Genomic DNA, 15,084 nt, shown 5'->3' with positions numbered 1-15,084 from the left:
TGATATCAGCTGTGGACTCTGCAGTGAAATCATATTGGCTTCAAACTCCTTTGTAAGGAGTGTAAAATAAGATGAAACTTGACTCATTGTTGAAAGACATACAAAAGGGTCCCAAAACAGTAATAAATACCCCCACCGCAGCAGACCTGCAACTAAAAGTTAATTTCCATTTCATCTGATAGGATTTTTTATAGATGATGTTCTTGGATGAGACCATCACTGTGACTAAGCATTTCGTATTTGGTAAACCAAATTGTTCTTGTTATCAGGTTTTACATGTATTTATTTATCAAGTTTGTCAGGCCAGGTAAGGATGGTACAGAGGAGTGGGACAGCAGCAACGTGATAAAAGACCCAAGTCTCAAGTTCATCAGAGACTTTGTTACGTCGGAGCTGCTAAACCCATCACCAGCCGAGGCCTCCGAGACCACACGCTCCTACGTACCTCGACTGTTCATAGGTCTGTCTAGTCTTTCTTATTCACAGCATATCGAACAAAAATATACTAAATTAAACAGTAAACTGAGTTGTATAACTGTCTACAACAAACTAAGGTACCCATTAAATTAAATGCATAGGCCTACATAAAATGGATGGTATTAGTGATGAGTCAGTTGCAATTTTAATCAGTTTGGTTTTTGTTTTATCGGTTGTCAGTTTTCACTTTTTTTAGCCTAATGGTGTTAATACCTGCATTATGTTTATCCCTTAAAATCCTTTATTTTTGTTTATTTGGTTTGCTGTTGGTGATGGCAGGGTTATGTTGTCGCAGGAACTATTGCAGGTAAAACTTTAATTGTTCATTATAACTGGTGGAAAATGTATGCATCCCTGAAACGACGATAAAATTAATTATTTTTTATTCCCAAACACTCCTAATGTCTACGTAATGATGAACACATGTCTTGTATGGTAGCCATTAGAAAAGCAGTATTAGGTTTTGGTATATACAAATTTTGTGGGTATTTTTATAATTTAATCGTGAATATAATCTGTGATAGCGGCAAAATCTTAACCCTAGCGCAGGCAAACGCCGGATATACGGCGCGAACGGCCGCGGCCAAAATGGCAACGCCGGATGTACAGCGCCAATGCAGGTGTTACGGTATCCTACTAATCCTACTAATCCTACTAATATTATAAATGAGAAAGTTTGGATGTATGGATGTATGTATGGATGTATGGATGTATGTTTGTGACAAGTGAACGCGAAAAATACTGGTCGGATTGGGCTGAAATTTGGCATGATGATAGCTCACATTCCCGATTAACATATAGGCATATTCTTATTTCAAAAATCCTTTCGGGCTCCGCCCCAGTGGCTCTGGAGTTCCCCATGTTAACCTTATGAGAAATTGAATTATTGAATCTTAACAGCTGTTTCAATTAAACAAGTTGGTTCTATTCTATGATGTTCAATAGCATTAAAGTTACTAGGATTACCAACAGGGTGCAGCACTATTATTTCTTTTACATTTATGACAACAGCTAATTTGCAACCAAAAGGTGAGTGAGCGTAGCGAACGAACTTCAACCTGGAGGCGAGTTAGCGTAGCGAACGAGCTAACCTGAAGGCAAGTGAGCGCAGCGAACGAGCTCCAACCTAAAGGGAGTGAGCGTAGCGAACGAGCTCCAACCTAAAGGTGAGTGAGCGTAGCGAACAAACTTCAACCAGGACGTAATTGAGCCATGCGAACGAGATAATCTTGAAAATTAAGAAGTTAAACGGGGCAAAGCCCACGGGTTACAGCTAGTATATAATATATATTATATTTTTTTTTAGTTTTGCTCACTTTTTAGGGCTACTGTTTTAATAAATAAGTTAAATAATACAAACCAGAGTACCCTGAAATTCATTTTTATTCAACTAATACGTATTTCGGCACTAAGGCCATTATACATATTTTATATATATATTATTATATTATTATTATTATTATATATTATTATTATATATTATTATTATATATTATATAAGGTGTACGGTACGGTTTTGTACATGACCTGGGTTGGATGATTATTTGGTTCTAGCGCGGGGGTACTATCAACATAATTATAGGGCTATCAAATAAAATACACAAAATAAGCTATATAAACTATATATTTTTGGAATCAGCACAAAATTTACTACAACTTTACAATTTACCTTATGATGATAAATCTTACCTGCACTTAGCTACATGAAGCGTGTTACTACAATTTATAGTAACGGTACTGGACTCATAAGGATCGTTAAGGCTCAATATAATCAATCTAGTGTTGCTAGCGACATTCTGAGTTGAATAATAATGATCTTAAATTAATTACTGAGCCAAACCACATCCATATCACAGCCATTTTGATGATTTAATATTATTAATGCATCTAATTATTAATGTAATAAGGAAAAGAACACTGAAACTTCCACTCGTACCTTATGGGTACGAGTGTGCTCTAAGGTATAATTTACATATTAAGCTGAAATAATTAATAGTTCCCTAACCCCTTAATCCCCCCCCTTCCTGAAAAAAATTAGAACATATTTTAAAATTACTTAAACTAAGGAAAAATTATCAATTCGGCGATGTTGTCCAGCCTTGACCATGGCGCCTACACCCCCTTGACTTCGGAACACGACTATGCTCTGTCTCTGCGCTTCCTACCCCCTCCCCCGTTCTCCAGCAATCAGCTGATTTTTACCGTCTGATGCGTCGCCGCTGTGACGCAAGCGTCACATACACGACGGAATATAAAAATATTTTATAAAAAAATTAATAATGCCTACAATTCGGAAAAACTGAAAATTTTTTTTGTGGTAACCATGTAAACTCCTTATATTATTGTTCTTTGTCTTATTCTGAACAAAATTGTATATAATAATACATAGTTATGTTGCTATTTCTAATTTTTATGATGGTTTAAAAATGATATTACATAATCAATAATATCCCTATGCCAGTACAGCGTTACAATAGTGCCAGCTCTAGGGTTAAACATCCTGCACAATCGAGAAGACAATATCATCATCTTCTACGACTGTGGTAAAATCTTGAAACATCTACCACAATCCCTACCTCATCAACGTTGCCCGTGATCGCAGCAACATTTTGAACTTCTCTTACAATCGCAAAGACATTATCATCGCATCCCGCCATTGCAAGGACATTATTTTTGCCCACGATCGTGTCAAAATCATGAATGTGTACCGCGGTATCGGACACACCATCATCTGTCTGGACCAAGGCGAAATCCTGACTCTACCGTGGTCTTAAAGAATCGTAAACATCTTTATGATCACATAGACGTTACTATTGTCTCTCCCATTGCGTATAATCTCATATGTTCCTTGCAATCCTCGTGAGGATGTTGCTATTGTGTCATGGGATGGTGACGAAACCATTGCTCAACAACCGACAAACAAAACCTGACATTATCCATTAACTTGGTTTAGGGTTTTTTGGTTTGAAAAGTGATAAAAGTGAAAACTGACTTAAAAAACCGACCTATCCCGTATAGTAATTAAAGTTTGCTTATCCACAGTCTCGTTACCTTGCATTCAATTCAATTCAAAATGTCTTGTTCGTTCATTCACTCTTATTTGTTCATGTACATAAAATACAATAAATAGTGTCCCAGCAGTTCAAACTTAAATCCAACATTTCAGATATGTTTTTAAATAGTTGTACATCGTTCACATTACTTAATTCATATATCTTCTCAAGAAAAATTGCATTTTTATTAAAAACAGTTCAAGTGCATTTTCTAAATGTATTACAATCTTGTATTATCAATGAGAGTATTGTAACAATATTGAATATTGTATGTGTAGGCGAGGGAAGCAGTACAAGTAGTGGTAGATGTACCACGGTCAGAAGAGAGCTGTCCATCTCTAACACTTGCATCACTCAATGTGCAGCCATGTTGTTGTCTCCCGATCTAGTGGACGTCACTAGTGATTCTAGCCAGGAAGTGTTATCACAAGTGAGTACGACATAGCCATAGGCGACACAATATTCGGTGATATTCTAATACACTGTTGTTCAAAGGTTTATTGCGGACATTTTCCATCACAATTGTAAAAAACAATACACAACGTTTCGGGATCTGGAATCTGATCTCGTCTTCAGGTGAAAAAACTTAACTAACACATTACAACTAACAATACACAAACACCCAACCTAAGTTGGAATACAATACAGAGGGTAGCAGTCAAAAAATATGCACTGTATAGCAGTCAAGTCATGATACAACATGCAAATAATAACCAATCACAAAACACTATAATCTATAAAAGGTGTCACGTAAAAAGCTCACACAATGGAACACTAATAGCACCGTTTATAATGACTCCACCAATACACTAATACACCTAATACACCACCTAATACACTATTGTGGTTATTTTTTTCAAGCTCTTAGATTGTTCTCCATCTTGCTTCAAATTGTTTTTTTAGAAACATTTTTAAGGACATATTACTCTTCTGCCTACAACCACAGTCTTAGGTCCAAAACTACTCATATTTTTCTTCATGGTACTTGGAAACCAAAAACAGAATCAGTTTTATTCGGGTTGCGTAAGCTGGATGACGTTCAGTATCGAAACAGATACATCCCTTCTAATCAGTTGTGAACATTTCTTAACTTCTAACACATTTTGTATCCTATTCATTTCCAAGGCATCTTTTCTTTATAACGTTTGTAATTTGCTAAGTTTCATAGGCTAGTTTAAACATTTGATCAAAAGAGTAACTTTTTGTTTTACTCATCACAACAAATCACCCAGTACTGACAGAGGCAAGTTGACTTGTAGTGGGCATGGATAAGTATATTTCCTTTACTAGTGGCCATTTTGAAATAAAAGTAACAAAGCTGTTTAATATTTACGACTTGTACAATCAAACTTCCTCAACTGAGGCAGTACGTCAAAGTCTTGCATAGAATCCATTTTTATCACAAATCTATAAGAATTTTATCAAACGAACTATAAAATAATTACAAATAAAGCAAAGATGGAAAACAATCTGACATGTTATAAACCTTGGCTCGCCGTAATAGTTGCTAAGAGTAACTCCCTTGTTTAGGTAGTGAATGTGTGCCACAAGATTCTCGTGGAGTTTCTGAAGCAACTGGAATCCACGACATGTTCCAACAATCAGTTTACTAAAAGAGAACGAGAACTGATTCTGTCAGGTTTTCGACAATTATCTCTGGACAAGGAGTATGATGACATCATTTCTCACAGGTAGGCCAGGATAAACAATTATTGTGTTTTTCTTACACGTCCATAAAACATAGCATTTTCCATTTACTTACTTACTGCCGTGGCTCCACAAATCTCTGTTGATTCTTCGCCTCGTGTACCAGCCTCTTCCACCCTTGTCTGCCTTCTGCCAAGTTGACTTTTGCACCCATCCTCCTGATGTCATTCAATACTTGGTCAGTCCATTTTAATTTCAACCTTCCCTATGGACGATTACCTCCAGGTGTGGCTCTCCAAACTTCATAAAGTCTTGTTCCTTTCTCTCTTCTTAAGACATACCCTATTTAATTTAACCTTCTTCCTTTAACCATTGCAACAATATCCGGGTTGGTGTATAGTAATCTTAGCTCTCTCCATTTTTCTCCTTATCTGCCACATTTCTCCCTCATACACTAGTCTAGATATTTTAATTATGACATTTCCAAAGACCATGAGTTGTTTTTCATTTTTCTTAGACAATACACTTTAATTAGGCTGACCAAGCCAATTCCACTTGCAACAGGGGTTTTAACAAACGTTTTGCAGAGTACACTCCACTGAATTTGAAAATAATGGCGTGTATCAATAACATGACTACTGAGGTTTCTAGCAAGTTTCAGCAGACACAATATGAGATTCATTTGACCTGATACGATAGTATGATGTTACACCTTATTTAAATGTACTTTCATTAATGAAGTTGATTAATTAAATGAACTTCAGGAATTTACTGGTCTCTTCTCCACTCCAATATCGAAAACTCCAAACTTTTCTGATAATTTCTGGTTTATTTCTGACATCAGAACCCGGCCACTTGTAGAGGTACTTTTCTTTACACTACACCCATTAATTTCACAACAGTTTTTAATAAATCTTTCTTTGTCTGCAATTGGAACGTTAAATTCTCTCCCTGACCACATAAAACCGTAGTAAACTGTGCAAGGTTTGGGATAGAGATAAAATAAAATCCATTAATTTGAGGAGTAGGCCTAAGTGAGTCTTTGGCACTGGTGAGATGGGTTGTTAGCAATGTGAATGATTCTATTTAGGGTTAGTCAATTTTAATTTCATCATGTTTAACTATCTCTATAATGTTTACCATATATACTTATGTTAAGCCTACTTTAGATTATTTTTTAACTATAGTGATTAGTTTTAGTCTATTTTTGTTTTAGAGGTTAAATGGTAGAGAGGACTTACAAGTGCTTACTTCGCCAAATAAAGACATTTTTCATTACTTTTCATTTCACAACTGTCACAGAAGTAATGTTTTGTTTTCCAGAGAGTTGTACAATGATGAGAGAGGGATCACGGCAAGAAGAGCTTTGGGCCTGATATCAATACTTGTAGAGGCGTCACAAACCACAGCTCAGAAAATAATTTCAAGGTATGATTGAAGTTGATCCTCGACGATTGCATACTTATGATGTACAACCAATAATATTAGCCTATTTGTCGGGTCTGTGGTTAGTAAAAGAATATTTTTCATGTGTGTTCTTTTATTCACAACTAGCTGATAAACCATCATCGAGTAGATTTATAGACTACAATTGTTTAGTTGAAACCTAAATTATTAAAATGAACTGTGCTTAAAGTTTCCTTTAACCTTTGACAATGCACATAAAAAGACATTCCATCATCCCTTTTGTCACCAATTTTTTAATCAAAATGGACTTGGTTGAACGGAGCCACCTGCAATAAATTTGCTGATGTAAATTATTGATATCAGTTGAATACACTAAGTTTTTAACTAAGCCAAGCTGATACCAGCAAAATAATATAGCGCGTAATTAACTACAATAGGTAAAATATGAAGTGCAAAAACAAAACAAAAAATAAGTTAATACACAACCGAACATGGCAACAACCAGACAAAAAATAAAAAGTGCAATACTGGTACCCATTCAATTTTATTTGGTATTTTTGAAAGTAAAGAACAGCTCTGGCCTATTAAGACGGCATGTCTACTTTAACATCCAAAGGACAATGAAATAAAAATTACTTCTTATGTAACCCAACTATTCTTCTTGTTAATGTTCACTGTTTAAGAGTAGACAAATGGAAGATTATTGGACGATGTATTTTATTATATTTGTATAATGTTATCAAGAAGCTATTATTTTATTTATTATCTTTTGTTTAATATTTTTCAGCAGCTCAAAGGAATCTGGTGACATTTTGGATACTGTGAAAAATATTGTCCGACAAATTGAAAAACAGGTAAGCAATATTGACATACCTGAATATGACAATATTGAACATTGTGATGCAAGGTTCAATTAAAAACTGTTTATTCATGTGTCCCACACTTTTGATACAATCAATAATGTTACACTTTTGCCAAAATACACTATATAACCTGAAGGTACAAAATTACCTACGTGAAATAATTCTTGTATCCTAATTATATTTACACTTATACTGTTGACTCACAAGACGGTAAATGCATATAAAAGATAAGTGGTGATCGATTTTGATTGGACACTCCAATCATCAGACCCAATAGACGAATGTATATATTTAAATAACTTATGGTTAATTTAAGCTATTTTGAATTTTTTTTACAAAGAAATTTAAAAAGTATATATCTACCAAATCGATTAAGAAAAGGGGGAGTATAATGAAAGTCAAGGGGTCATTTTGAAAGTTCTTCTAAAAATTATGATTTTAAACAATTTTGTTTTCAATTATAATCAGTTCTCAAGAATTTTAAACTATAAGATGTATAATGGCTACTCAATTTTCAAACTCTGAAACTAATTAAATTATGCATTAATCAAATAAATACAGTAGATTCGCTCATCCGGACTAATGTGGCTGTCGTCCGGTCCGGATTACAATAAATCCGCATTATCGACAGTCGAGCAAATACAGTACTGTATATAGCCGTTTTTTTTTTCAATATTGTTCCAGGTCCACAGCATTAATAACCGTGCAAATGCAATTCCACCGTTAATAATTTTTTCCACATAGTTTTTGATTTTCCAAGGTAGTCTTGGTCACGTTTGGCTCGGATAATCGGACTTCTACTGTACTGTGCGGCTAAAAAAAATCATGTTTGCCAATCCGGCTCGAGTGAGAAACATACTTTTGTTCCGTTTAATTTTCCTTTTAACCATGTCTATACTATTATTTCTCTCATTAACACTGGAAATTAATCTTCTTATTTTTAAACCTAAATCCACTTGTTAGTTACTCACTGTCTAACTTTGATCTTTAAGAGTTGATGTGGGGAAATTACTGGTTGATGTTTTGGATATGTTGCAGCAATCCATCTTTCAGACAAGCTACAAATCATAGAACAAAATTTGGCTTGTCACGAAAGTGGATTGGATCCATCCAAAAAGATCAATATTTTTGCCAGTTCGACATCACGGTCAACTCCTAAACACCAACACTGTTTACTTTAACAATGGCTTTGACCTTCTAGTGGAGTTCTACAACCTAACATTGTTATAAAATGTTGCTGATTGAATCATTTTGAGTAGTTAATGTTGGTTTACATATTTCTGTTACCTAAGACATGTTGTTGTACTTGTAGAGGAAAACCCTCAGGTTCCAAGGAGTGCTGGCAGGATCTGTCTCTCTGATACTAAGTATGCTCAATTCTAACCAGGCTATCTCCAAGGAAACGTAAGTTAATCATTACATGTGTATTTATTTATATATACATTGATTCCTTCAGTAATCTTGTGTGAATAGCACACATGTTTGCATTTTGTTTGATTTTTTTTTTTAATTTTCCTGTGTGTAAAAGACGCAATACTGTTATTGGAGTGATAAAACTTATACCTTTTTGAATAAATTATGAGCTTCTATACTACAGATCTATTTTATCTAGATAATATGTTAACGCTATGATAGTTAAAGTGTTCTTTGGCATGCTGTAGGTTAAGAATCAGTTACAAAGGTTTTAATCTCTAGTTTCTGTACTATTAACTTAAGCAATGAAACTATCAATAGTTTTAAAATCTCTTGCAAATCCATTGGAGTCATAATAAACTACATGTTTCGAGGTGACTACCACATCTTGGGGTATAACCTCTTACAATTTGTCATATGTAAATTTTAACATTGAATAAACGTTGACAAAATATATAAATTAAATTTAAAACCATATATTTACTAGATCAGTGTATCCGTGAGTGAACAAGTTTAGTCGGGACAAGCAGTAAAATATGAAAGTTACAACATTTTGAATGACAAACTTATAGCGAAGCAAATACATTGTTTGAATATGCAAGTCATTGAACAGCTGATCAGCATGTCACAAGACCTCGAACTGGACACTACAATACCAGTTGCCGCCCTGACTAAGCTTTAGTACACACAAATTCTGCACCACAACACTAATAATCTTATTAATCTATAGGTTTTGTGTTCATATTGTCTACTCTCCGGGAAAACCGGGAAAACTCCGGGAATTTTATCTTACCTTGAAATGTCCTGGAAAACTCCAGGAATCCACAGCTCGGTCATCGGAATCGTCGGCTAACCAAACACTACCGCTTTTGTTGCCGAAATCGCGACGATTATCGGTGCCGCCGAAACCGCGAGATATGGTCACGGGTATTGCCGCGATCGTGGGAGACGATTATCAGTGTTGCCGAAACCGCAAGATTTTCTCACGGGTATTGCCGCGATCGTGGGAGACGATTATCGGTGTCGCCGAAACCGCAAGATATGACATAGACATATTTTATTTACACAAAACGTTCTTTACTTAAGAACAGGTGTTTCGTCATAGTGATGTAAAAAAAATAATTAAAATAAACTCATGTAGGATATCAGAGAATTTGTATCTACACTATAGGGTTCTCCAAAAATTCGTCAAGTGAATAGTAGGCTTTCTCAATTATTTTATCTTTGAATTGAGTAGCATTTAAATTTTTAAGATACAGGGGTAATTCATTGTACAATCTAAGTCCCATATATTGAGGGCTGTTCCTGAAAGTCATCAATTTTTGATGTGGTAATCTGAAATTACATTTATTCCTTGTATTATAATTATGTGTAAATTTGACTACATCTGACAAATTTTCCTTAGTGTTATGTATCCAATTTAGAATTTCATTTATGTATAATCCAAAAATGGTGTGAATTCTAAGACTTTTAAACAGGTTTTTACATGATTTTCTCCTTCTTGATTTGGTTAAGATTCTAATAATTTTTTTCTGTGAAATTAGTAGGGATTTGACTTCTGTTGACACTCCCCACAGTATGATTCCATACCTCAAGATGGATTCAACGTATCCATAGTAAACTGTGATACATGTATCCTGGGGTACACAGTTTATCAGGTGAAAGAAAGCAAAAGAAATAGATCTTAGTTTGCCTTTCATCTTATCTACAGGGAGCGGCAAAATGATTTGACGGTTTTCTTTGCCGCCCTGTCGAGCGAATGAGTGGCGTAGGGTGGTGGGAATAGGGGCGTTACAAAGCCAACGTGTGAACATTTTTAGTAGCCATGGAGCCGTGGGATAGCTGAGAAACATGTATTTGTAGTAGAAGTGTTTTTAAAAGTGGAAATTCCTGTGTAGCTGTTCAGTACACTTTTCAATATGGGTCCAAGGGGAAAAGTCCCAACTCAAAAAACCATTTTGCTGTGAGTAGGTAACTTTAGAGCTACTAGTATAGCATTGAAAAAAGTCAACAGGCTGTCCAATGTCAGCTCGGACACCAGAGAGCGCCGAGAGAGTGAGATACACTGTGGAAGTTAGTCCTCAGCAGCCTAAACGTAAATAAGCTGCAGCTCTGAACTTGTCTGGCCGCTCAGTATAAGAGTATTACAATACCATCTGCATTTTCATTCATACAAAATGGCAATCGTGAAACTGCAAAAGTTGAAGCCCAGTGGTTATGCAAAGCGCATCTCTTTTTCAGAACAAGTAGAGATGACAAAGTTGTCATTATGAGTGACGAATCACACTTTCAATCACGCCACATAGTCTTTCTCACTCTCTTTAGTTTCACACCACGTAGTCAGATTTTAGTTTCAATGCTGAACTAGTAGCTCTAAAGTTACCCACCTACAGCAAAATGGTGTTTCAAGTTGGGACTTTTCTTCATTGACCCACATTGAAACGTGTACTGAACAGCTACACAGGAATTTTAAAAACACTTCTACTACAAAGTCATGGTGCTCAGCTGTCCCACGGCTCCGTGGCTATTAAAAATGTTCACACGTTGGCTTTATAACGCCTCTATTCCCACCACCCTACGCCAATCACTCACTTGACAGGGCAGCAAATAAAACCGTCAGATCATTTTGCCGCTCCCTGTATGTGAATCTTCCAATTAATATGAGTATCAAGCAATACACCCAAAAATCTATGAGATTCTACTAAATTTGGAATTTTATCGAGAATTACACTGTTTTTTAAAGAAAATTTGATTATATGAGTTTTGTCAATATTCAGCTTTAAACCATTATCTGAAAACCATTTTTTCATACAATCCAAAGTGTTTTCCATTGATACAATTAAGTTATTTACTGAATCCTCTCTTATGATTGCTGTTGTATCATCAGCAAATAAGATTAAATCTCTGCCAATAGCTTTTGGAAGGTCATTATCATTAATAAAGATCAGGAAAAACAGAGGGCCCAATATTGACCCTTGAGGTACACCATAATTAGCTAAATTCCAGTTTGACATATGTTTCACACCGTTTTTGGTCACTGTTGTTCTATACTTTCTGTTCTGTAAATAAGAGTCTAATAAAGAAAAACTTTTACCCTTTATACCGTAGTCTTTTTATGATATGGTCACGGGTATTGCCGCGATTGCGGGAGACGATTATCGGTGTTGCCGAAACCGCAGGATATGCTCACCGGTATTCCCACAATCGCAGGAGATGATAGCTGGTGTCGCCTTACCTACTAGTTATACTGTTTTATTATCTATATATATAAAAGGCAAAGCCCTCACTGACTGACTGACTGACTGACTCACTCACTCATCACTAATTCTCCCACTTCCCACTTACCTAGGAGGCTGAAATTTGGTACACTGATTCTTTAGGCATTAAATAGGAAAACTAAGTGGTTTTTATTCTGATCGGACTCTCGGGCTCCGCCCCAGTGGCCCTGGAGTTTCCCATGTTAACCTAATGAGTACTCATATTTAAATGGAATTAATAAATCATAACAGCTGTTTCAATTAAACAAGTTGGTTCTGTTCTATGATGTTCAATAGCTTTAAAGTTACAAGGATTACCAACAGAGTACAGCACTATCATTTTTTTAAATATTTGACAACCGCTAATTTGAAACCAAAAGGTGAGTGAGCGTAGCGAACGAACTTCAACCCGGAGGCGAGGTAGCGTAGCGAACGAGCTAACCTGAAGGCAAGTGAGCGCAGCGAACGAGCTCCAACCGTAAAGGTGAGTGAGCGTAGCGAACGAACTTCAACCATTACGTGTGAGCTCAGCGAACGAGCTCTAACCTAATGGTGAGTGAGCGTAGCGAACGAACTTCAACCAGGACGTGATTGAGCCATGCGAACAATCTCACGTATAAAGTTAAACGGGGCAAAGCCCGCGGGTACAGCTAGTGTTGTATAAAATACTTTTCTCTGGACAAGTTTTGTTTTAAATAATAATAATCATTAATAGTAATAATAAATTATTATTAGCGGGTTGCGATTAGTTGAGCGGGTTCCGATAGTAGCTCTTAAAATTCAGGAATTTGTCTTGAATTCTCCTGGAAAACTCCTTGAATTTTTCAAACCAGGTTTAGTAGACACCATGGTGTTGAATGTACCTATTTTGTGTGTTCCGAGATCAATGTTAAATTTTATACTTGACAAATTGTAGAAGATGTACCTGAATATTTGGCAGTAGTTGTCAAAAAAAACATGTAGGGAGTTTAATCTGACTTCGAAGGAGATTGACTTTATTTCATGTACCAAACTATACAATTGACGAAATAAAGATGATTTGATGATTGCAAGGTAATTAAATACTTGAAAACCTAGATCAATATTCAGTTATTTTTTTTGTCTTACCTCTACGTGCTAGGACACTAGACTCTAGCACGGAACCGTTTTCACATTAGGCCAACACTAGAGAGTCAAAGCTTTATCACTCAGATAAAATCCATTGATGGGATTTGAACCGGAGACCCAAGTCCCACTAGTCCAGCTCATTCCCCTGAAATTTCCAGTAGTAAGACGATAAATTATAAAAATGTTGTGTTAAACGTTTCTGTTATGTTGCCAGCCAAACACTGATAGTGGATGTGCTACGATGGGCTGTTTTGGCGAGACCTGGATGCCTAGTAATCCACAAGATTCTCCAAGTATTGGTTGCAGCGGTCAGGTTTCCACACATCATTGACTCTTTGTGCCATAACTCGGGTAAGGAATTGTGACAAAACAGTTTCATAGTTCTTACTCTTTCCTGAAATACAGTTTAACATATGTTACATTGTAAGATCATGCGGTTGTGGTCATACACTTTTTCTCAAAAGAGCTTAAACAACGTTGGTGTTTGTTGGTGATATGACCAAGTTAAAAGCGTAACTTGTTATTAGTCAATTTCTTGAATGTTACCTAACAAATAGAACTGTGACAAAAGCAGGTATATGAAAAGCTTTCTCCAATACCCCTGTGTAGTATTATTGCCTATTGGGTACTTATATTAGTAGTCGGACCACACCTAATAATTGGATGACTATGTTTTAGGTTGGTTTTGTTTAAGGGAAGGCCCTGGGCCAGGATTATAAATTGTAGAAAAAGGAGGATAGCAGCTAGCTTACCTTGAAAGTGTTGGTAGGCCATAGAACAAGTAGAAAATAACACTGTGCACACAACATTTCGTCCCCTAAGGGACTTTGTCAAGTGTAGAGAAAGAGTTTATAAATTACAAAATGGTGCTGTCATGGCTGTTGTCAACTATGATAGTTGACAACAGCCATGACAATATTGTGTGCACAGTGTTATTTTCTACTTGTTCTATGGCCTATCAACACTTTCAAGGTAAGCTAGCTATACTCCTTTTCTATGTTTTAGGTTGGGTTATGTTAGGTTATGTTAGGAAGATTTTGTTATTTTTAAACTAATTGAAATCTTATTTGGAATTTGATTTATTGGTGTGGTCGCTTTAATACCAAAGTACCACCTGTTTAGAGATGTGAGGTTGTACGTTGTACCATTTGCATAATGTTGAATATGGTCATTTTAGTCAATCCCGTAGCATGAAATATAAGTGTTCTTAACAACACTGATACTTATGTAAGAACAAGAACATTCTTGATTTATCTGGAAAAATCTGTTAGACTTCATCATTTATTTAAAATTGATAAACTAAGTGAATCTCTGATATTGCGAGTTGTTTTTTTGTTTTATTTTATTTTATTATTTAAACCTGCTTAGTAAACATTATAATGGGTGGGTATACCAACAATTATTTAGTACCTTAAGTTGGCTGCTCCCCATTTTCTGAAAAACAAAATTATTGTTCTAGCTGAGAAGACTTTCAATTTCAAGGAAAAGTCGAGTCATATTCAGTTCACACCAGGTGAGAACAATTGATATAATTTGAGTATTGCATGAGGTTATGGCTCTGGTTATTGTTACTGTTACATTCCACCACATTAGCATTTAGCCAAGGCCCCACTAGAAAAACAGGCCATGCTGCAGGATTCATGACGTCTATGTATATCAATTATCAAAGACTTTAGTTCTAGCCGCATTTGGTGGATGGAGGGCTGGCTCTCCTAATATTGTTGGTGCAACCATCATTCATAGGAAAATGTAGGCTATTAGTACATTCCAAATACATGTATACAGGGCGACAATTAAGTCTTAGGACGACTTAATAACTTTTAAAAAGAAAAGAGATATCTCAACCAAATTTGGCATATC

General features: G+C 35.8%; 1 protein-coding gene across 2 annotated transcripts in view; it reads left to right on the top strand.

Moving 5' to 3' along the window:
• The window catches only part of LOC128994582 (ATR-interacting protein mus304-like), a 32,302-nt gene that overhangs the window by 11,517 nt on the left and 5,701 nt on the right, over positions 1 to 15,084 (top strand). Inside the window, exons 6-13 of one of the 2 annotated variants that reach the window (XM_054419236.1) lie at positions 303 to 460; positions 3,809 to 3,960; positions 5,061 to 5,221; positions 6,501 to 6,605; positions 7,375 to 7,438; positions 8,760 to 8,851; positions 13,439 to 13,575; positions 14,684 to 14,737. In XM_054419236.1, the coding sequence (XP_054275211.1) occupies positions 303 to 460; positions 3,809 to 3,960; positions 5,061 to 5,221; positions 6,501 to 6,605; positions 7,375 to 7,438; positions 8,760 to 8,851; positions 13,439 to 13,575; positions 14,684 to 14,737 (923 nt within the window). Of the gene's footprint in view, positions 1 to 302; positions 461 to 3,808; positions 3,961 to 5,060; positions 5,222 to 6,500; positions 6,606 to 7,371; positions 7,439 to 8,759; positions 8,852 to 13,438; positions 13,576 to 14,683; positions 14,738 to 15,084 lie in introns of both variants that reach the window. The other variant, XM_054419235.1, reaches the window with a different exon arrangement.

Source organism: Macrosteles quadrilineatus, unplaced genomic scaffold (genome assembly GCF_028750875.1).
Source record: "Macrosteles quadrilineatus isolate MER2022 unplaced genomic scaffold, UCM_ALF_1.0 Scaffold_5__1_contigs__length_97177068, whole genome shotgun sequence".
NCBI classification, from domain to species: domain Eukaryota; kingdom Metazoa; phylum Arthropoda; class Insecta; order Hemiptera; family Cicadellidae; genus Macrosteles; species Macrosteles quadrilineatus.
The sequence above is the reverse complement of the archived record's forward strand: the minus strand, read 5'-3'. Positions and strand labels throughout refer to the sequence as shown.